Source organism: Amphiprion ocellaris, chromosome 3 (genome assembly GCF_022539595.1).
Source record: "Amphiprion ocellaris isolate individual 3 ecotype Okinawa chromosome 3, ASM2253959v1, whole genome shotgun sequence".
In the NCBI taxonomy this organism is placed as follows: Eukaryota; Metazoa; Chordata; class Actinopteri; family Pomacentridae; genus Amphiprion; species Amphiprion ocellaris.
The window spans coordinates 4,613,365-4,637,274 of record NC_072768.1 but is presented as its reverse complement, the minus strand read 5'-3'; the positions used below and the strand labels follow the sequence as shown (position 1 = coordinate 4,637,274).

General features: G+C 44.5%; 1 protein-coding gene and 1 long non-coding RNA gene across 3 annotated transcripts in view; one reads left to right on the top strand and one right to left on the bottom strand.

Annotated features, from left to right (window-relative positions):
* LOC111563249 (zinc finger protein 469) overlaps positions 1–15,800 on the top strand; it is a 205,270-nt gene extending 189,470 nt beyond the window's left edge. For both annotated transcript variants that reach the window (XM_023262241.3, XM_035944401.2), the window contains one exon: positions 2,665–15,800. In XM_023262241.3, the coding sequence (XP_023118009.2) occupies positions 2,854–14,697 (11,844 nt within the window). In that variant the 5' untranslated portion in view covers positions 2,665–2,853 and the 3' untranslated portion in view covers positions 14,698–15,800. The remainder of the gene's footprint in view (positions 1–2,664) is intronic.
* On the bottom strand, positions 15,528–22,287 carry LOC118469738 (uncharacterized). Its single transcript, XR_004846697.2, has 3 exons — positions 22,071–22,287; positions 18,771–18,837; positions 15,528–16,319 (listed from the first exon to the last, which is right to left on the bottom strand). It is a non-coding gene; the product is annotated as an uncharacterized LOC118469738 (long non-coding RNA).
* Positions 22,288–23,910: the final 1,623 nt, after the last annotated feature.

Here is a 23,910-nt window from a genome sequence, read left to right as displayed (position 1 = left end):
TTACTCTTTGTAAACTGACAGCTCAGGCTTTGGTGCTACATCTGTAAGGTCCCTGTGATCCTCATACTGCTCTTTTTGTTTCTGGAGGCATTCATTCTCAGTCCCAAACCGCAACAGCCGGTCTGGGCAAATACAATTGGAAGCAATGATATATGATTGTGACTGTTGACTCTGCAGAGCTGGATCAAGCGCTGCCTGCTGGAGAAGCAGGCTGGGCCATTCACCCACTTTCCCCAAACCGGCAGTAGAGATAGCTGAAGACACTCTGGCTTTCAGATGCTGTGGAGCTGTAAAGGGGATGTGATTTTTCACAACCAGGCCTAAACCCGGCGAGGTCTCAGCTTCATGCCTCCCTCCCAACCTGTTAAATACCTCTGGGAGGTTTGCCAGAGGATGAGACAAGGAAACACATGGCAGAGCATGCTCTTGTGGGTAAAATGCAGGGTCATATCTCACTATTCCATTTGCCAGGTTGTGTCTGGACACGTGGATGTAAACGTAACCCTCAAGACACAATGCTGTAGGCCGACCCATCTTATCTGGTTTTTGTATCCTCGGGCTCTCCTCGTCTTTGTGCCTGTGAGAAGGCCTGACTTTATACACTAAAAAAAAATATTCCTCTTGAGACCTGTAGCGTAACACAGACATCATTTACACTACAAAGCAGTCAAAACACCATGCACTTGCTAGGCTTTTACCATTAATAGGGCAACAAAACATAGAACTTAGGAAATGCCGTGCCTTTCATTCTGAACAGGACTACATGTATGTTTCATCAGGACTCTAGATGGTTTGGTTATTTTGCCCGGGTTCACAAAGAATTCATTTGTGAGCAGTCTGTCATCATCTTCCAGATAACCAGCACTAATGTTATGTCAAACAGTCTTATTGTAGGCTCAGTGCTGAGATGATCAGATAAGATCTCTACGAAAGGAATTTAGTTGTGTTGCAGAAAAAATAAAAGTCCCACTTTTTTTTTTTTTTTTTAGCTGCTAAGCCTTGATTATAGTGTTAACTGCACTCTTGCTGAGTAAAAATCATGCATAACTACCTGCAAGAAAAGATTTAGTTGTTGTATGGTTTGGCATTGGTGCTTGTAAAGGAAAAATGCTGCAGAGCAGGAAGGCTTTTATGCACTTAGAACATTGCATTGCCATACGTTAGATGATGAGGCTGACAAAGAGGCATTAAGGATTAAACTAATTCAGGTGATGATCTTAAATTGACCCTGCGATGGTCAAAAATGCAATTTCCTAAGAGATTTATTAGGATGGACATATTTACAGGATCTTTTATCTCTCTAGTCCCCAAACGGTCTGAAAGTTTATGGTGCAAAGGAACAAATGCATTCTGTTGTAGGTTAAGATGACAGTCCTCTGGCTACTCAGAGGCCTCGTGCAATACGGCTCACATGCCACACTTTTTATACAGTAATACTGGCATTTCACTGTGCAGTTTTTACTCACTCCTCGTAGGTTAAAGCCCTCCCCAGTAAACCACAAGAGCACCCCTAAAACTGTAAGGAATGTGTGTTGCTCAAGGACACTTCAGCATAGTGGATGTTTGCCAAAACAGAGGCTTGAACCCAATTCCTCTGGCAAAAGGAAGGTCTCTCCAACCTCCTCCGGCATTTGGTAACAGCCAGGGGAGGCAGACAGGGAGGTGGGATGGAAGTTTGGTAACCAGGCCTAGAAATTACATTTTGGTGCTAACTTCAAGTTTCATCTGGTCTGACCTCAAAAGAAGCAAAAGCAGCAGAGGGCCAAAGTAAACTAGGACCTGAGAAGCGGTGTCTGGGATGCCGGGGGAAAGGCAACAAACGTCAGCGTGCCCACAGTTCTCACTGTCTAAGGGCTGACTGACTAATCCTCGATGTTACTCCATGATCTAAACCTGAAGCCCTCTGTAGCAATAGAACACTGTGGCATTGTGTCCCTGCTCTTAAGGAGTCTGTGATTCATTTACTGGCAAAGCTTTCTGGATCCATGTACTGTATTTTTCTCATCCTCAGTACTGTAGTGAGCTTCATCATTTCAGGAGCAAACCAGTTCCTTTGTGTGATTGTTTATATTGAGGATTCTAACTGTGATAGACCATCCATCCACTGTTGTCAAGCAGGAATCCCACACTCAGATGAAGCTCCATTTAGTCGTTTGAAATGTCTTTTTGTTTTGGTTAGAAATAAGGAATTTAAATGTTAGTAGTATCTCCACAACTAGAATGAGTAGGAGTATAAATTTGGCAGTATTTTGAAATTCCCTATTGATTACACTGAGTCTTTGTGCGTTGAGAGTACTGCTAAGTGATGCTGCAATAGTGCTCTCTGCTGGCAGAAGCAGGGAACATTGTAATTGTACTTCATCTTTCACATAAAAGTGGGTGTTTGATTGTTCATTTAAAATGCATCTTTTGAACTAATCCTACACCTTTTCAGTAACTTTTATTCATGTTTGTCTCATGTAGAAATTCCTGAGATTTCGATTTTCAATACTAGTACAGGACAGAGACAGAAATCACCATTCTAAAGATGCATTCTTCTTCTATGATGATGTATAATGTTTAAATTGTATTATCAGGTTTTTATTTGAAAAGACACGTAATATGATTGATGATAAGACAGTAAAAGCTTGATATCTGATCATCTCTCTTCTCTTTTCCTTTCAGGTCTGCTTTGCTCTGGTGCCAGATCTGCGGTTCACAATGAGGGTGAAGAGATGAGCTTGCAGCGAGCAGCCCTGTCCCTGCAGTTCCTGCCACTGGACATTTACTGATTCCTACAACCCGGAAGGCGATGTCCCAGTCTCCCAGATAGCACTTCTGAGGACGAGGCCTTCACAGCACGCATTGTGCACCATGGCAGGAGAGACTCAGCGCATGCATGCAGTCAAAGAGCTGGACGCTGAGTCCAAACTGCAGGATGAGGGGACGGCGCTGGAGCAGCAGAGTGAGAAAACCACAAAGGAGTCTTCAGAGCACTTTTCAAGCACAGGCACTGAGACCAGAGCCAACGGCAGAGGGGCCAAAACTGAAAAACTAGAGAAGGAAAGGGACTGTCCCCAGCAGCGCGAGGCTGTCATTCGGCCACAGCAGACAGGAAAGATTGACTTCAGGTCACTGCAGAACCGATCAAAGTTTGCCACTGACAGGACTTGGTCGAGTGGCAAAGGCAGTCCTCAGTCCCCAAGTGGAAAGGGCCGCAGCCGAGAGAAGGGGAAGCGGTCAGGAAAAGCAGAGCGTGGCAACCCGCAGCAGCTGTACAGACTAAGCATTACAAATCCACGCACCGTTGGCATTGCCTACCCACAGCAGAAAGTTTTGCCACCCAAGAAGTTGGAAACCAGTCGTGGCCCAGTTTCGGGCAGCTATAGATTCCACGTTCCCAGTATACCAGAGAGAGAGGCCGAACTACAGCACGAAGAGCTGAACTACAGCCGCTGCTTCCAGGAGGCTTCCTCTAACCTTACCTCCCCAAGCTATACCTCACAGGCACTGGGTTCCTCCAGTGGAACATCATCCCACCCACATCCACCCCTGTCACAGCAGCAGCAGCCAGCATCAATGGAGAACAGCAATGCACAGCCTGGAAGCCAGCTGATCCTGGCTGACTTTCAGCTGAGTGGCTCCAATGCATGGCAGTCTCCTGAAAGGACTTTTAATGGTGCTAACTATGGGGTTTCATCACAAAAATCCACTGCTCTCTCAGAAGCCAATAAGGCAAGTTCCTTTGTGCCTGCTCCATTTCAGTATGGATATCATTTAATGGAAGAATCAGCCTCTGACTCTTTTCCCTGTGAACAGAACCCCCAATCCCAAGACTTTACAGACTCCTCCCTCGGTTCTGTTCATGTGACCCATAACTCCTTTTCTTTTATGCCTGGAGGAGGGCAACATATCGCTCAGAACAGCACTCAGTTCAGTAATGAACACCAGCTGGAGGATCGAAGCTCTTATCCTCACCCCCCACAGTCGCAGTTCATTCCAGGAGTGGCATCGTCCATCCAGTGTCCGAGGAATCTGAGCGAGGATTCAGCCAGCAGTGACAGCTCCGGCTCAAGCTCTCAGCAGTCAGAACAGGGGAAGACTGCCCTGCCTGAGAGCACAGACACTGTTGGACAGGCAGACAGCAGGGATGCAGCCATCACCTCGGGGAGTAAGAGAAACTGTCGCCCTAAAGACACAGCTGCCAACCAAAGAACACACATTCAAGGGAATGTGCACCCAAGAAATATTTCACAAGGTCCAGGCTCCCCAATGCACTTTCCTAACAAAACATTTAACAACCCTCCAGTCAGTAACATTCGCACAGGCTCGATGCCTTTTGATAAAAACATCAACAATAAGGTTCTAAATAGGTTACCGCACTCTTGGGAGGGGTCTAACAAGGCGTATTCGTCAGTGGATCAAAACACAATTCAGTACACTGATATGAATGATAAGTTTCAGTTTCAGAACCAGCCAGCACTTGACCAAAGGCCAAACTCATCTAAAAATAGCAGAATGTCCTGGCAGCAGATACGGTCAACCTCTGCCATGCCGAACCAAAACAGAATTGAGTTATCTAGGCAAATAAGCAATCAGAAATTGGCTTACATAGTCTCTCCCTCTGACTGGCAGGATGATCATAAATCCCATAAACAGAGCTCCCTGAAAAACCCCAGCTCATTTCAGAACAGCCGAACCAGTGATGGGTTTTCAAACCAAAGACAGGAGACTCTAAAGCATAACAGCAATACAGTCTCGACTTTTAAAGTAGAGATGAGCCATGCACAAGTGTGTGAGTCCAAAAATAAGGCAGTATACTTTGGACTCAACCAGTCTCTTCCAGCAGCACCAACAAGAAATTATAGCTATCCCCCATTACAGGTGCCACCCATGGGGCTTATGATGGTGTCGCCTTATGAATCCCCTTTGCCCTCCCCAGTTCATAACCCTGCATCTAGTAGCACCTGCTCGTCCCTCTCCCCAGCATCCACCAGCCCTGTCAACATCAGTTCAGAGGATAGTCAGATGTCAAAGTCAGCCCCTCCTCATCCATTCTATCATCAGACCCAAGGCAAAACTCAGTTACCTTCCGATCACCTGAGCACTCACCCTCACCAGCTTCATTCTGATCCTCCACGGAACCTTCCGTACGCAGCAGACAGAGCCAAAGACGACATGGTGAGCTACCTGCAAAACAGCACGCATCCAAAGACAGGTATGGATGGAAACAAGGGTTACATGGATAGTTTCGGGGTGGAGCATCACCAGCCTCCCCCACCATACTCCACACATCAGCTGTTAGCCAGCTCATTAGCCACAGCAAATCTCGACCAGTTGGATGTACTCCTGACATGCAAACAGTGTGATCAGAATTTCAACAACCTGGCTTCATTTTTAGGCCACAAGCAATATTGTGCTCAGCACACGTTTGCACAGAACGACCTCAAAGACATATCAAAGATGGATGACAGCAGAAAGTTCAGTGCAGAACCAGCAAAGGTAGTTTCATCTGTGTCAAGTGTTTCGATGTCAAGGTGTCCATCTGACCTTCACCTGTCTTTGCTGGGCCTCAATAAAAATGGAGAACTGATACCTGAGGGTGAAACGAAAGGAGACAATAAAGATGATCCAATGAAACTGAACTTATTCTCTGGCCCAGGTAACCTCCCTGTCCCTCTCCCTGATTTGGAAATGGAGGATGCCAAATTAGACAGCCTAATCACAGAAGCTCTGAATGGACTGGGATATCAGTCAGACAATGCAGAGATAGACAGCAGCTTTATTGATGCATTCGCTGATGATGACCTCACCACTGTCAAGACATCATCGAACAAACAATGTCTGAAAACGAAAGAATCCCTGGTCTTTGAGAGCAAAAATAAACAAACAGTTGATGACAGGTCTTTCACACAGGGAAAGTATTTTTATGACTCTGATGTTGAGAGCCCTGAGAAAATGTCTCTGAATTTGGAACAAGATGAGAAAATTAACATAAAAAAAGAAGTCTCTCATAAAAATTCAAGAATTGCCTCAAGGGAGAAAACGTGGGAACAAGACAGCAAAGCAAAAGAGTCAAGGAAGCTGTGCAAGAGCGAGGATGAAAACACAAGCGCACAAAGGTTTCTCTTATCCAGCAAGTTTTCTGAGCGTTGTGGTGTTAAAAGCTTCCCGGACAACAATGCACTTAGAGGGTCAACAGCCTCACAGGCCTCCACATCTCCAACCTCGAGAACTGCAGTGAAAGAGAGCAAGAGGAAAAGCACTGGAGGGGGCACCTGGAGCAAAGAACTTATTCACAAAATAGTTCAACAGAAAAACAAGCTCCATAAGCTGCATGTTAAAGGGACCAAAAACCTTCAGTTCTCCTTGGTGATGGAGAGACTGACTCCCAGTGTGCAGAACCCAGCGTTTGGAGAATACGACTACGTGTCAGACTCTGATGATGAATGTGAGCCTGTAAAAATAGCAAGTCAAGGCCGATTGAATCAAAGTAGTCGGTGTAAATACACTTACACTAAAGAGTGCAAATGGCGAGCAAGGACTGAGAGGAACCAGGCAGCGTGGAGACATGAGTCAAAGGAGTGTTTTGAGATGAAGAAAAGTGAGGAGGTTTCGCTCTCGCCTGAGAAACCTGGCTGTCATCAGAGACTCAGGAGGAGGGGTAGCAGGTCGTCTACAAGCAGTGAACTCAGCACATCTGTGAGTGTTTCAAGCGATAGTATCAACAGCCCCAAAAGCACTGACCGCACTGACTCAGACTGTGAGAAGAGGACCGACAAAAAGAAAGAGTCTCCGGAGCAGAAAACCCACGACAGGTCCTCCCCGCAGAAGTTATTTAAAGAGTCCAGCACACTAGCACTGACATTCACTAAATCTGTCAAGAAGTACAATACTGACAAAGCCATTCATTGTGATAACAAAGACACTACAGAGGATCAAAAGAAGAATCATTCAAATCCAGAAGTTGTTGATCCAGTGTCATGCTCGCAAAAAGCAAAAGACACGACGAAAAACTCAGAAAAAAGCAAAAATTCTCAGGCTAAATCAAGAGAGAAACTCGTGTCTCACAGAAAGGAAACCAGCACGACAGTCAGTTCAGACAGAAACACCCTACAGAGAACTGACAATCTGTGCCCTAAAGAAGAACCAACACAGTTTAGCGGTACAGATAACAAGACGCTACAGTTTGATTCACACTCTCCCACCATCAGCAAAGACACTGATTTCAATATTGACAGAAACACAAAGGGCAAAAGGAGAGAGGGGGCCCAAGCCACACAGCCAGAGCTATCAGACAGCAGCACATTTGAAAAACAGAGTGACGGCGTCTGCATGGTGAAAGAGGCCATTACTTTAGTCGATGACCTAGACTCGCACAAGCCTGCGTCCCTTTGCACCTCTTTGATGGATGAGGTGTGCCTATCTCCAACTGAAAGCCAAAGCCCGTTGATACAAAAGGACACGCTCCCCCTCATGCCCTACCCTCTGGATCAGGAACAAGGCCTCATGAAATCCCCACTTTCATTTGACACCTCATCAATGTTTGGGGACCTCGCAGGATTTGACAGCGGCCTTTACTCCGAGATGCCGATTCAGAAAGAGGGTTTTCATTCAATAGAGAACACGGCTGATAAAAAGGAAGAGTTCGTGTCATCTTTCTCGCCTTTTCTGGAACAAAGAGACTGGAACCTCATTGTCACCCCCGTGCTACCAGATGAGATATCACAGTACAAAGGCAACTCCGAGAAATCAAATGAAAAGAAGCCAGATTACAATCACGTTTCTTTGTCTCTGCCAGAGAAAATAATTGACTACAGTGCAAATCTCAACAGCTGTGCATCAGAGGATGAGCTGGAGATAAAGAGAATCGTAAATGAGCTTGAAAACCAGCTACAGACAGCTAAGCTGGAAAGCCCCCCATTATTAGCTCCAGTTGTCCCAAAGCCGGTGCAAATAAGCAAATTTTCCCCTTTACGTCTGGACGATGAGTCAGAGGGTGAAAGCGCTGGTTTGAATATCAAATGCCCTGTGCAAACTATGGATGTACCAGTTTCAAATATGCCTTCAGAGCCTTTCACTGAATCAGGACTTCAGTGGTCCAGTGCTTTCCAGTTTGAGCTAATGGGTGAACACCACAGCCCACACACTCCAATTCAAAATGAACCAGGGACACTTGAAAACTTCTCTGAAAAAGAAGGCCATGCACCAAGTCTGACCTCCACAACTTCACGTATTGAACACCCACAGCTCTACCACAACCAAGAACCAGAGGAAAGAAGTGCTGAAAAAGAGACTCCTGCAGAGACAAAGGAAGACATTTTAGAACAGAAGAGATATACAGAAAATCTAATGAAAAGCCTGGAGGTGATTTCAGACTCTATATTCAAAAAAGAATCCATTGTATCAGTACACAAGAAGCCAAATGTCACCTCTCCGACGAGCCAGCAACATCAAGCAACTGAATGTCAGGCGACTGATGCACTTGAGAGAGAAGATCGCACTGAAAAGGAAGCAATTACCGGGAAGGAGAATATATTATCACCTCCAAATATCAATGAGCGGAAGGATGAAATTGAATTCATTCTGAATGAGTCACAGTCATCTCTCTCCACCAAGACTGACCCCCCAGTCGATGGCAACCAGCCAATTTCATCGCAGCCGACAGACAACAAGGATTACACAGCAGAGACTAAAGTCACGTCAGAGGAGGATATCACTGAGAATAGTAATTTGACTGCTCACTGCTCAAGTGTGGTGGCACATGACCCGTGTGTGGCTGAGGAGTCCTGTGGGAACAATAATGCAGAAGACAATGTGAATCAATCATTTAAAAACAGTACGGACAGGCAAAGCTGTTTAACTACACATGTCCATGATGAAAAAGAGGCAGTGAAGGGAATCGCTGGTCAATCTGATGATCATCCCGCATCACCAGCACTAACTGACCCCAGTCAAGATATTACAGAGAAAATGGGAGATGTGATGAAACCAGCACTGGAGCAACAATCTGATGATAATCCTGCAGACATGAGTTCACTGCATACTGGTGAACTGAAAGTGGAATGCTCAGACAATGCCAGTGAAGAAATAACTGTCGAAACATCATTACAAGATCTGTCTCCCTCTAAAAACTCCAGCCCTTCAAAGACGTACAGTGAAGCAGACATGTCTGTGGAGATAGTCACCACAGACAAACCCTGCAGTCCACTACTGGTGGAAACGAATGCAGAAAGTACTGACCGCTGCTCACCCTTCCATGACACCCAATCAAGCAGTCTGTTGATCCTTTCACAGTCTGATGGGATCATTAACAGTGATTCTTGCAAAATGACTCCATTTAATGACTCATTAAAAACTGAAACAGGTCTCGTCTTTGATCCCATTGAGAAACCAGAGGAGATTTTAAATGTCCAGGACATCAAAGAACATCTTCCTGTTGATTTCATGGCAAGTCAACAAAACTCGCCGTGCAGAGAGGAGGCGGAGGAAAGTCACTGCGTCTTTTTAGACACCGCCTCAACAATCAGCCCTCTTTTATCAGCCTCTCATGAAAGACCCGTGCAGAAATTTGGCACAGAAGAGGATTCCTGTAAGATGAAAAATAAAAGCAATGATAAATCTGTTGATCAATGCTCAGTTCAAATTGCAAAATTTCCCATAAACCAAGAAGATAAACAAAACATCAAAGAGCCTTTAAACAGCAATGAATTAAATGCAGCAGCTGAGATAAAGTATTCCTTGATAAGCCCACCACACCTGGACTTGGGTATCATGGAGTGTAAAATCCCCAACTCTGAAGCAACCATCTCCTCACCGCTTCCTGTGACCAGCGCAGCAGAACCGTCAGAGGTGTCGGACAGCCTCGAAAAACGAGGTCTGGTGTATGACTTCAAGCTCAGCCCTCTCAACTACAACAGCATCTCAGATGAACCTCCACAACTGAATCAATACGACTACATACCGATATCACCAGACAATAAACCTGAGGAGAATCTAGACATCAAGCAGAGACCCAGAGATGACTGTGAATCTTGTGACCTGAGCATTAACCCTGCACTGATTTTTAACAAAACTGAAACGGATACAGCAGTATCACTGAACTCACACCCTGCAGCTAAACTACATTCATCAGATGAGCCACTGGTCCTCCAGCAGAATATGAAATTCACATGTTTTTCACTGGGTCTTCCAGCTGAATTTAAAACAACAGATTCCTCAGCTGGTAATGTAAAGACAAACTTGGAAGTTTTCCACCATCCAGTTGAGAGTGTTGAGCATTTGCATATAGATGCTGACCTCCTGAACAAGGCCGAAACAGAGAATTTAGATTCCCACGAGGCTTCTGTTGAAGACAGTACACTTCTCAAAAAAGACTTTTCAGATGGTCCGCCCACTCCTAAGCCACTCATCAGCTGTGAAAACGAACAAATGCCTCTTCCACCAGACCCATCAGAGAGGCAACCAACAATAGAGACTGGGCAGCGTTCAACAACGCAGCAAGTACACAAAGAAACGACGCAGAAAAAGACACAGAACGGGGCTCAACAGGGTAAAGTGCTCTGTGAAATCTGTTTCATGTGTTTCAGGACTGTGCCAGGTTTAAAGAGACATAAGGCCATGAAACATTTGGTCAGAGCTGAAAAATACATCAGCCTGGAGAGCACGACATCAAGCCATCAGGGGACTAGGCTTATTTATGAAGCATCACAAACTACAGAGAAAAAACATAAAGATGATTCACAGACCTGTTACCCTGCAAAAATAGATGGACTACCTGAGATAAGTAGCACTTTCATATCTAAAGCAGCAGAGACTGAGTCAGTCCTGGAGGAAATGGCAACTGAGGCGAGTGCTGTGACAGCAGATGAAATAGGCCGTCAAAACCCTTTGCTGCCAGCAAAAGCAAAGAAGAACAACAAAGCTCAAAAGAACAAGAACAGCGAGGTAAACATAAAGCCTGACCCTTTCTCTGATGAGCTTCTGAATATATTGAAAACAGACATACTTCAAGCAATAACTCCTGAATTCAAAAGCAGTGTACTACAAGAGCACAGCAAATCTCCTGAGGACCAGGTGAAAATCAATGACGGCGCTGTTTCCGGAACAGAGGAATTCCCTCTCCATGTTACTTCAGAATCTGGGTTTGACAAAACATCCGGATCTCCAACAAAAGAGCTGAAAGCACTTAATGAAACTGCGGAGCCAAATCAGATCACTGACACAGAGATGAAATGTACAAGCACAACAAAGACGGTAAATTTGGAAGTGTGTGCAGATAATAATGTGGAAAGTGCTGCATCTGTAGACGAAGAGATTATAGGAGAATGTGATGAATCCAGAAAGACTCTGTGCACTGTGGAAGAGATGTGTGAACAGAAAGGATCAGAAGAGAGCCTTGCCCAGGAGATTCTGAGAAAAGTGGCAGTCGAGATAAAATGTGAGAAAAACAGTGGCCCTTCAGACAAGATACATCCTCTCTCCTGTTTGAATTCTCCCCCTCTCAGTCCGCCCAGCATTAGTCCCGATCTAAGGGCCTTGCTTGATGATGAAACCACATTCTCCCAGCTGTTCCCCAGAGACGAGGAGGCAAAAAGGAAAAAGTGCCCGAGGGTGTACAGCAAAAGAAACAAAAGGCAAAAGCTATCGCCTCATTCAAATCTGACCCCAGACTACCTTCCGCCTGAAGCTTTTGTACAAAATAAAAATCAGTGTGTGGAAAACCCAGCTGCACAGACATTCGCTGACAATCAAACTAACCACTGTGAATATGAGACAATTTCTATTGATGATGCCATCATGTTGAATATGTGCCACAACGGCTCATTGAAAGCTGATACCAAGCCACTGTCAGAAGTTAAACAAAGCGAAAAGGAGGGTGTCCATGAGAATATTAAAGAGCTCGGCAACAACCTCTTGAACCCACTTGAAAGCACAATTGATAAATCTTCAATTGAATGGAGTGGGTCCAGTGAATTTAGCAGCTTCAACGCTGGTTCAGCAGTGAGCTCTGACCCCAGCACTTGTAAACCAGAGATGCCGGCTACACCCTGCCCTCTGCCGGCTGCCCCCTACACTGTGGAGCCATGTGTCACAGAGGGAGTCCAAAGCTTCCACAGCATCGACATCCAAAACATCAACACCACATTTCAACTTCCTGAGATTCAGTTCTTTGACTCTAATAAAGATATCGCAGTAGCTCCTCCTATTGCAGCAGTTGACGTGGAGAACAGAGACGATGAGAAGCTGAAGAAAGTAACAGAGCGACGAGGCAGGAAACGGCAAGACGGCGGAATGAAGGTCAAAGACAAGCAGTACAAGTGCAAAGTGTGTTTTACTTGGTTCCTCACTCTGGGCGAGCTGAACTTTCACAAACTTTCCCACAACCCCTCTCCACCTCCAACCTGCTACATGTGCGTCCAGCGCAAATTCAGCTCCAGGGAGCAGCTGAGAGACCATCTGAGGGAGAAACATGCCAAGAACAAGACTGGTATCTGGACCTGTGGAATGTGCTTGAAGGAGATATCAGATGTGTGGATGTACAACGAACACTTACGAGAGCACGCCACTCAGTTCGCCAGGAGAGGTCAGACTCAAGGCTCCATGCTGGGCATTCCTGGCTGCTTCATGCAAGAGACGGCGGTGAAGAACTTTATCTCCTCCATCATGCAGCACCGCCCCAGCAAAGCAAACAGAGAATCCAACAAAGCTACTAAAGAAACGGACAAAGCTGATGCCGGAGACAGCACGGTGGGAGATGGGAACACCTCAGAGGAGTCAAAACTTCACAAGACCAAAAGCAGCAGTGGAGCAGGTGGGAAGCAAAGCACATTCACCCCACTGGAGGTCCTTCACAAAACAGAGACGCCGAAAAGCGTGGAGATGCATCCGAACTGCAAAGACCCCTCCAGAGACTGCCACCACTGCGGGAAACAATTCCCTAAACCGTTCAAACTGCAGAGGCATTTGGTGGTTCACAATTTGGAGAGGATTTTCCTGTGTCACAAATGCCCCGTCTCCTATCAGGAGGCCCAGGAGCTGAAAGACCATTTGAAGAGAGCTCATGAGGAGGTGGATGAGCTGGATGCAAAACACACCACCCTCTACACCTGCGAGCTTTGTGCTGATGTCATGCATGTGATTAAAAAGTCCTTCATCTGCAGCACCTGCAACTACACCTTCTCTAAGAAAGAGCAGTTTGACCGTCACATGGAAAAGCACCTGTCAGGGGGGAACAAAATTTTCAAATTCCGGGGTGTTCTCAGACCTGTCAAAGTATCTGCGTCCAAAGAAGATGAATGTGATTCGCCTGCAAGTAAGAAGAGGCGAATTCTTTCTGACAGTCTGCAAGACAACAGCTCAGACAGCGGCATTGCAAGTGTAAGCTCGCTGCACTTGAATCAAAACTCTGACATGCAGCCTTCAAAACCCTCCGTGTCCACAGCGGACGACTCCACGCAGACCATCGCCAGTGAATACCAAAGTGACACAAACAACACAAACGTAAAGACAGAAGACATTGCTGAGGACTACTCTGAGCTGCTTGTAGAGCTGGAAAAATGTATTCACATGGGCTCGTCAGACTCAGCTACACCCAAGAAGGAGGAAATTGACCCGACTCCCTCACCTAATCCTGATAAAGAGGGTAATGGAAAATCTATTACGGAACCGTGTGACGTGAAAGAGGAGAATGAGTCAGTCTGCATTAGAGCAGAGACAACTTCATGGTCGGCATCTAAAGAGAGTAGTAGTGTGGGGGAGGAGATTGTTAAAGCTAAAGAAGGCTCTGCTCAAGGTGACACTACTGAAACTGAAGGAAAACCTGATTCACTTCCACCCAGCGAGGACTCTTTTGTCAGCTTAGGAGAAAATCGAGACATTTTAAAGACACCTGAGTCTGCAAAACGTGAATCAGCTGTTCATGTAATGGACCAGCAGAAGGATGATGATGAAAAATGGCATCAGATACCCAAAGCCTTAAGCAATGACAGCAAACAGCAGATACTATCTCATGGTGCTGAGCAGGAAAGTAGCAGTCAGATGAAAGACAAAACAACTGACAACACTAAAAGCAGCACGAAGGCTGCTGAATCAATGCCCGTCCTCCACGCCAAGGTTTCCCTCAACGCTTCAGCCTCAAATGAGGACAAAGAATCCCTCAGACCACAGAAGAAGAGGAAGGACATGAAATCCCCTCACAGCCTGCAGAGGGTTTCCTCTCCAGCCACTCAAGAGAACTTTGGTGTTGATTCAAGGGCCAAAAAGAAATTTCGCCCGAGCAAGTGTGCAAATTCCTCCCTGCAAAGGAAGTCTGATGGACCCAACGAGTACCCCGTGCTGTCCTCAGTACGGGACGACAGTGTTAGCAACAAAATCATTTCCAAGTGTAAGACTTTAAACTTGGGTTTGCAGTCGAAACGAAGTTTGCTCGATAGCTGTGCACAAAAGAAAGCTGAGATTGTTTCCTCTCAAAACGGGGATTATAAAGCCAAAAAGGGACCTCTGGGAAGATCTTTGCATCCTCCTATATCTAAAGTGACTTCAGTTCCCATGAACAATTCTTTGAATAAATCCAGGCCAAAGATGGGGGTGAGGTCAATGGAGAGTCATTCCTACCGGACGGCAGAGTCCCAGAACCACCTCCTAAGCCAGCTGTTTGGCCAAAAACTCACAAGCTTTAAGATTCCTTTAAGGAAGGACACAGAATCTATAAACTGAGGGGGGGGGGGGGACGAGAGGGATCTGTGAATGAGACTGTAAATTTTCACAAATATAAATGTTTAAGACAATTCATTATGGTGAATGAGATTGCACAGCTCTTTTCTGTGAAATGCTATCTTTAAATACTTACATAGTCACTTTATGTCTTCTTTGTACATGTGTTTTTATTACACAAATGTGAGGACGAATGGCTGAGATGACTTTTGGGTCAAAAATGGATATGATGCTAGTTGGGGAAATCATTGAACTTTTTTAGAGATTATATTTCATTTAAAGGAGAGTAAAAAGGAATACTTGAAAATACAGTAAAATATTTTCCTCTATGAAATGCATGTTCATTTTGCATTCATAACATGATATTTTTTTTTTCATTTTAAGTCTCTGAAAAAGGAGCAAATGACGTCATAACTGACTTGGACTATTGGCTGTGCACCTTTCGTACATGCTTCCAGCATATTCATTTTGTATTATTTTTTCAACTTTACTGTACTGCATTGACATTCATCATATTAGCCTTTTGTATAAACATTACCTGGTGCTACATCGTGTTTAATTTTAATGTGAATGCCAATGTCCTCGGAAGGGAACATGAAATCTGTAGCAGTTGCAGTACAAACATCCAGCTGTTGTTACTGGATTTCTGTAGTTTATTAAAGATACTGTGTAAACCATCCAAGCAATTCATATGTAGGCTGATAGAACACAAAATTAGGAAAGCTTCCATTTTATAAACTCAGGTGCATACAAGGACATCACAGTCCCAAGACCTGTTTTTGGAGTTCTTCCCATGCACTGATAATACCACACAAAACACAAACTCAATCATCTGTGTCTGTAACTCCAAATGTTTAATTATGAATAGTATTTACTAGGACAACAAAGGTGCTTTATCTTGTTTATACTGTATGTATCTTATATTGTATAATATTGTAGGTAGGTTATTGTTTGGTGTAATGCTTCATGTCAAAGTTTTATTTTAATAATGTGCAAAAAGAATCAGATTGAGAAGAAAGGGAAATGCAGTGCCTCTTGCAAGTTGTAAAGTGGTTCACTAAGTGCCTCTTTTATAGTTGGTTATTAAAGATCTGTATTGGTCCGTCCTTGCTCTTTTCTTCGTTTGTTCATGACATGTTTTGCAAATGTTCCTGCTTCCATCCCTGTGGACCACAGCTGTCACCACATGCATCAAACACTGGAAACAGTAGAAACTCCTTGTGCCTGGAGGCAAAAACAGGTGCACACACAACAAAGTCTGGCTTCTCTTTTTTTCTGTCTTCAGATCAGTACTTCAGTGAGCTTACTCATCATCTGAAAGATGAGCACAAATGTATCTTTACTACAGGGAAACCTTCAGGAGGAGACAGTTACATTTATCCAGCCATATGCTGGTTCTCTGCGAGCGCCGTTGAGCAGGCGGCGAGGAGCTCAAACTGGCGTCATGTTTCCGTCAAGTTGCTCTCTCACCACATGTAAAATGGCTTCTATTCCTACATGAACATTTTTCATCATCACATAGGAATAAAAAGCCATACTACACAGTGGCATACATGTAGAAACGCACAGGGAATACAAAGAGGAGTAGTGTTCTCACATCTTCGGTGTCTGAATTGCCATGAGACCTGAGAAAAAAAGCAATAAAAAAAAGAAAGGGAAGAGACAAAGGAGGTTATTTTCTTCACCGAGGATGGAAGCATTGAGCTATTGCAAATAAAATGAAAGACAAAAACTTTATTTCTGAAGTTAAATGCGTACGAGCTGAAACTAAGATCTGTTCTACAAAAGAAGTAACACAATTCATCTGTAGACTACACAGACTTAAGATTTGTGCATACGGAAGCATGACTTCAAATCATATATCTACAATAATATATGTATCTTTTATCATGATTTGCCATCACACTTCGTATTGTGTTAGGATGCAACTACATTTGTGATGTCAGATAAGGACACTTCACAAGGTTACAATCACTGTACCCATTTTTAATTTTACATAATATGAACAAACAGGTTTTTTTTTCCTGTAAACATAGTATGTAACCACCAGTTCATGTGTTGTTGTGTTGGGAGTAAGTGTGGCAAAAACAGAGCCACAGTGTTGTAGAAATAACTCCTCTAATTAATTTAGTGGGAATACTGGTTTGGCAGCAGCCACAAACACCATATTTTTGGACTCACTGATGACAGCTGAAAATAAGGCGAGCATAACTGTCAGGGAGTTACAGAGCGCAGTCTGCTTCTCTATTCTGCTCCACTCTGTATCACAGCTTCTCCAGCAGGACAGAATTCAAATTCATGAAGGTACGCTGGCAGGTGTGTTACATCTTGACCTTTGTTATATTACAGTAAAAGTCGTGAACAGCATGGTAAAGATATAAATCCAGCCTCAGTTTCCTTGAAGCAGACAAGGAGCTGTCATGACGGCTTTTTGCTAAGCTATTAACTCACGGAAATCACCTCGCAGACAGGAAATTTGATATTATTTTATTTAAATTGGACAACTCCATTTAAAGCACCTATGATGCTTGCAAGGCTTTTTCACATAAACATTAGATATAAGTTTAACTGACACAAATTGTTTTTATCTATCTGGCTTAAACATCTTTTACCTAAATTGTGAATTTTAACACTGAAAAACTATGAAATTACTGGTGAGTTGCAAACACTGATGGTTAAAAGGTTTTCACAGTCAGAAAAATTCTTGTACTTTTGTATTTTTATGTTGAAATGTAAAGATAAACCCACTAAAATAGCCATGGGTCAGAAGTAAGAGTATTATTTATTCCTGTGCATTTTCACTCTTAGTTAATATTAGCAGAATCTACATGTTTTAGTATAGAAATAGGTACGACAATCTAATTAATCAGAGTCTAGTTTGCCATTCCACTGTCAAAAACGGACACTTGCCTTCTATAATGTGTGCCCACAGGTGCCTGACTGTGCACCAAACATTCTTATCGGCAGTGTAGTATTTGTGAATAATTTGCTTATCATTCAGAAATGCCTCACCGATCGCCTGTTGAAGCACTTTTTTGTTCCTGTCAGGTGGTATGCTGTTTAATATCTAGTGAAGGGCTGTTGAGTCACAGTGGTTCACTAAAGGATAAAACATTTTTGTGGTTTTGGTGGAACTCCTTCTTTTCATTCAGACATTCATTTATTGAATCCCCTCACATTTGTAGACTGACTCACCGCATAAACCAAATGAAAAGGGTCAGAGTGGGAGGATGGATGACCATCTGCTGGTGTGTGTGTGTGTGTGTGTGTGTGTGTGTGTGTGTGTGTGTGTGTGTGTGTGTGTGTGTGTGTGTGTGTGTGTGTGTGTGTGTGTGTGTGTGTGTGTGTGTGTGTGTGTGTGTGTGTGTGTGTGTGTGTGTGTGTGTGTGTGTGTGTGTGTGTGTGTGTGTGTGTGTGTGTGTGTGTGTGTATCTCCCTGCTGTAAATGGATGCCATTGATGCAATGGCAGCAGTAGCAACATTAATTAGAAAAGCCTTGCGGAGAATCATAATGTGCTTTAGTGTAGCCGCACAAAAGGATCACTTAAAAAGATAGAAATATTGCAGAAAAGCTTGATCTGATGTTTGTACTGTATGCAGTTAATGAACAGTAGTACAATATAAAAAAGACACTTTTTGGGTGAATATGATTAAATCTAGTTAGATATTCAGTAAGAGGATGCATGGTTCATTCTCCAAGCTGGGAATAGATTCATTACACTGCGGGATTGTTGGCCCCAGTTATGAGTTTGGTGCCTGAAGGCTGCCTCATTGATGATTTCAATGACGTCTGAGCCAACAAGACATGCAAGTGAAATTCCTGTGATTAGCATGTCAAACTGAACAATTAGAACAGAAGCTAACTAACGGTGACACATGCATTTTATGTCTTTAAAAGTTTGCTATGCCAGTGTTTCCCCAGCTACGTTGTAAGTGAGGCCTCCATACCTCGATGTATTCTGAGTTTAAATGACCAGTCTCCTCCTCAGTTGTGTTCATTTCTGTCGTGTTTTACAGGTAACATACTGGAAAATGCCAAGCTGATATTTTATCCTTAAATGCACCAGGATTTTTACCTGAACCTCGTGGCGTGCTTCGTCACGCTGCAGCAGAGAATCTCCTCTGGGGCCCCTCAGTCAGGTGCTGTGGTTGATTAAGACAAAAATTAAAGCAGAGACCTGAGTATATTTTGTCAAAGTTTAACCCAGAATGTGTCACACAGAATGATAGGAGCCACACACACCCCTCTGTCAGGCATCCTTTTATCATCTGATCTATGAGGAAATTCTCCAGAGGCACAGTCATGCAGGAGCATGACAGGAACGCTTTGCACTTTGAAGTAGAGTGACATTATCAGTAAGTATGGTCTTGAAATAGCATCTCTTCTCTCTCCTTCTCACCCCATTTCTGAGTCTCCCTCCCTGCTTCGTCTGATCTCCGACTTTCGCTCCTCCATCTATTTTCCTCTGCTGCCACCCTCATTTTCCTGCTCTTCCTCTGTCTCTCGCTTTTCTTCTCACTTCACCATCAATTTCCAATCCAGCATCTCACCCCCTCTTCCCATTTTTGCCTCTGCCTCTTCCCATTTCCCTCTTTCGCCTTTTATTTCAGTCGTCCACCTGCTTTTTCATTCATTCATTCTCTTCCCTTGTACACCTCACCCCGATTGTCCAAATGCCACCTTTTTTTCTCTCTTTCCATCTCTCCCTGTAGCCTGCTCACCTTTCCACCCACCCCTCTCTCCCTTGTTTTCCATCCTTTCCTACCTCCTCACTCCATCCTGTTATCTCACCCTTTGCTCCCCTCCTCCCTCGCTGGGGGAGCGTGCTGTTGGCTGCCTCTCAGGGAGGTCATGAGATCGGGGGCAGATAGAGATGGGCTAGTGGTCAGCGGTAATGACACACAGGCTGAGGGGCCACTCAGGTCGCCTCTGCTGGGAATGTGAGGTTTCAGCTATCGCAGGGAGATAATAGATAGATGGATGGGGGGGAATTTGTTGCATGAAAGGGAAGGAATGACTGAGCATCGCTCTCGGCACACGCATGTGGTGGTAAGGGGGGGAAATGGTGATGAATTTCCGCTGAGATGATATCTGAAATCATTTGTGTTCGACAGCGAGAATGTGTATGAATAATTCAACATAAACACATTCTCCCGGTGTGAACAAAGAGGACAAAGGAAATCTTTGAAATCAAGACATCAATCCAATTTTGCCTGACAACCGTGAAACCACTACCTTAAATATTCTCAAACGATAGTGGGAAAACGATGCAGGGAATCCACACTCCCTCAAGGCTGGCACCTGAAATGGGAGTCAAAGGAACTAGGGCAGTAGTAACATCAAAATGACTTACTGAGCAGATATAAAAATATATCATGGTGAGAAAAAAAAACAGTGAAGACGACGCATTAGGAATAATTAACACACTTTGGATTTTCCCTAATTAATGGCCTCTCATCAGGAAGTTTTGGTCCCTCACTGCCAACGGAGCCTTTATCAAGTCAACCATTTGTCATTCCAGTCAGCAGCAGAGAGGGAACAGGCTGCGCACAATAGCTAGAAGTACCTGTTTGATGTTCCAGGTTTACAGGAATAAATGGGGTTGCTCTGTGGGGGTTATGCAAACAAATGAAAGCCTGTTGGTGTGTGTGTCTGCAGTGACTGGAACACTGCACCCAACAGCAGGTGTCTCCAGAGCAGCTGGCCTCAAGAAAAGACTCAGCTCATTTTAAACAAAGTTCGCGATGCACACACATCGTAATTAGTCTGATGCAGGCATAATGTTCTAATTATAAATAAAGTACAGCAAATAAATTATATCTGCACCTCTTTGATGAAGATCGATTGCACTTCTTTTAGATTTTAAAGTGAAAATCTTTGGTTAGTAGGTAAGAGTTAGGCGACAAGAGAGTCTAATTTTACTACGATTATGGATGCCAGAAGCCGAATTACCAATATTGCAGTAAAAAAAAAAAAAAGACCCTGGTGTCCAGTAGGGATTCCCCACGTATCTCAGAGATTCTCCACCCCTTGTTACTTCTCCACTATAACCTTCACGCCCTCCCCCTCCTCCAGCCTCCACAGTGTCCCTCAGCTTCTCCTCCTGCTGCCTCTGTGGTTATCACAGAGCATCTGAAGGATCTACCCTGACATTTGATGTGGCACAAAATTGGATTTCCACTGCGATTCTCTCCCCGAGCCCCTCACGGAGTGTAATCCATGCTGTGACTAACTGAGTGACATGCCAACAGTCTGAGTGTGTCAGTGGATGGTTGCTGGTGAAATGTGTCTGTGACCTGCTCTCTTTTTTTTCCCATGTTGGTCTGTGAGTTCATTAGAGAAAGACACACACACACACACACACACACACACACACACACACACACACACACACACACACACACACACACACACACACACACACACACACACACACACACACAAGTCCTGGAATGTGCAGGATTCTCCAACACAAAGACACGTTTTATCCTTTGTCAATGTCATTTCTTGTTGTTGCCTATTGAATGTCATCTGGCACGCGTTGTTGTCTGGCCGCTCTGTGATATTCGCAACTAATCTCAGCAACAGAAAATCAATTTTCCTTGTGTACTAAGCAACATATGCTATAGACCGGCTGAACTTGTGTGGTAGAGAAAAGGAATCACCAGCTTTGCCAGTGATATTGCTGTAACTTGTAATCTACAGTGAGAAACAGAGGTGTCAATGACAGATGTTACAGGATGACTCACCACAGCTATGTCACCTGTCTGACCACCAGTATCCCAGTACCCGGCAAATTCCCTATGCAGACAGAGGAAGAGCTGTCTAACAATGACGTAACAGACAAAAAAAGCAGCTTTTTTTCCCCCCATGTCGATAGGTTATCTTTGCACAAAATCCCTACACTCTAATCTCAAATCTCTGTCATGCCCTCTGCTCCGGAGACCCTGCATCTGATTTGGATTTGAATAATTGAAGCTGTTTTCATCCCCAGAGGGAGTGAATACAGCAGTTTCCTCTTCATTAAAAACTTTCCACTAATGTGTGTGTGTGTGTGTGTCCCTTCATACAGTGAGCACTCTCCATCCACACCCCCACTGAAATATACACGCCCACACAAATTCACACACACATGCTGGGACTGGGATGGAGAAGTGTACACTGAACACGCACGCACGCACGCACGCACGCACACACACACACACACACACACACACACACACTCCCGAGGTTTTGCTGTGACATTCTGAAAACATGATAATTACTTTGAACAAGTGAGTTTGCTGGCAGTAATTGAAGGCACAATGGCAGGCAGCACGCAACAAAAGACACTAATGAATGAACTCAGAGATGGATGATAATGTGGCATACGTACCTGCAGGATTTCATTCACCAGACTCTCCCTTTGCTTCTTCCCTCAGTCTGCCTCTCACCCCTTGCCTCCCTCTTTGTGGATGTGGCTCGTGCCAGCCGGTCTTGTGTTTTTTTTCTGGAGGAGTGAGTCTTCACCCTATCGAGTCGGGGACCGGGGCTCAGCTGCAGAGACTGACATCATCCCTTTCAGAGAGGAGGTTTTCCCCTCCCGCTATCTGCACCCGCTCTCTCTCTCTCTCTCTCTCTCTCTCTCTCTCTCTCCCTCCCTCCCTCCCTCTCTCTCTCTCTCAGTGTGTCTCGCTCTCCCTATCTCTCCCACTCCCTCACCCTAACTCAGCCACTCACTCTGTACAGTAGTACACTCCTCCTATCTCTCCCTCCCCTTCTCCTCTCTATTTTTTTTTGTATCTCCCCTTATCTCTTTTTTGCTTCCTAATATTGCTGCTATTTTTCAAAGCCACCACAGGTGAGTGGCACTAAAACTGTGGCTCTGTACTAAGTAACAAGTGCTTAAATAGGACTATACCAATGACAGCAGCCTTGACTTGCACAGTATTTTACCCTTTCATAATCAAGCATGTAAATCTGCCACCACAGAGGAAACTTATCCGCTCGGAGTTTTACATTAGAGCTTTTTATTAATAGATGTGGCCGCCCGCAGGTCTTTCACAATTACTTCCTCTTTCCCACCACCCCTGCATCCCCTTTCCATTCCTGTTAAAGATCAAGGACTGAGGGAGTACATCAAGACTGAAGCCTAATGGGCAGCCTGCTTTCAATTCTTTTAGATCAGTAGGAATGAAAAAGGAAAGCAGCTAAGCACAGGGAGCCTCTTTGAGTCTATTGAGATGGATGCCTGCTGTGGTGCCTGCCATGGTGGCGATCGGTGTTGCTGTCCATGGTGCTGATTGCACTTGAAGGAGACATCACTAAGGACAGCAGTGACCCTGCAGACCCACAGAAAATAGCCTTCAAGAGAGCAGGGGAGGGAAAAACCTGTTTCAGCCGCTGCAGAGCCCTTAATAAATACACATGCACAGGCTTACACGGACACACACACACTGACAAAGACAAACACACACATATAGAGACTTAAATCTACCTCCCAGCCTCCTCTGTCTCCCGCGGGCATTTCTCTGCGTCTCAACTCATTTAGGCTTACATTCATCATTGTAAGGTAACTGTGGCAGGTGGGATTAAAATGGATTAGCCCTATTAAAGAAATGTGTGGTGCATATTACACCCAAGTCTCTCTCTCTCTCACACACACACACACACACACACACACACAGTTGTCCACAGAGCCACATGCATTTAACTGCAGGCACAACACCAGACTCACACACAAACAGAAGGGATGTGTTGAAATACACATGCACGTGCGTGCACAGACATTCATAGTCTGGTAAAAGGCAAAAAGAGTGGGATGAAGGTAAGAAGGCTGACAAGGCAGCTTGATGATGACATTCACAGTGGCAGAACAGGAGAGAGAAGTATAGATGCTGTGTATATTGCTGCTTTTTCTGCCACTCACACAGTGGACTCCTTTTTGTTGTCTTAACTCTCGTCTCAAGAGGTAGCTTTTAGAATCTCGCCTCCTTGTTTCCATAGTGACACTTTCCCTCCTTTGTGCGAGAGAGTATGTGTGTATTTCAGAGACACACAGAGAGGAGAAAGACAGGCGTAGGGAGGGAGGGAGGAGGGGGATGACAGCAAGATAACTTACATTTATTCACTACAAAAAGAAAGAGGGAAAAAAATCCACACAGCCGGTTTTCTATATCAGGGAACGTCTCCTTTATTCACTTTTCATTGGCCATCAGCAGTAAGTTGCTTAACTT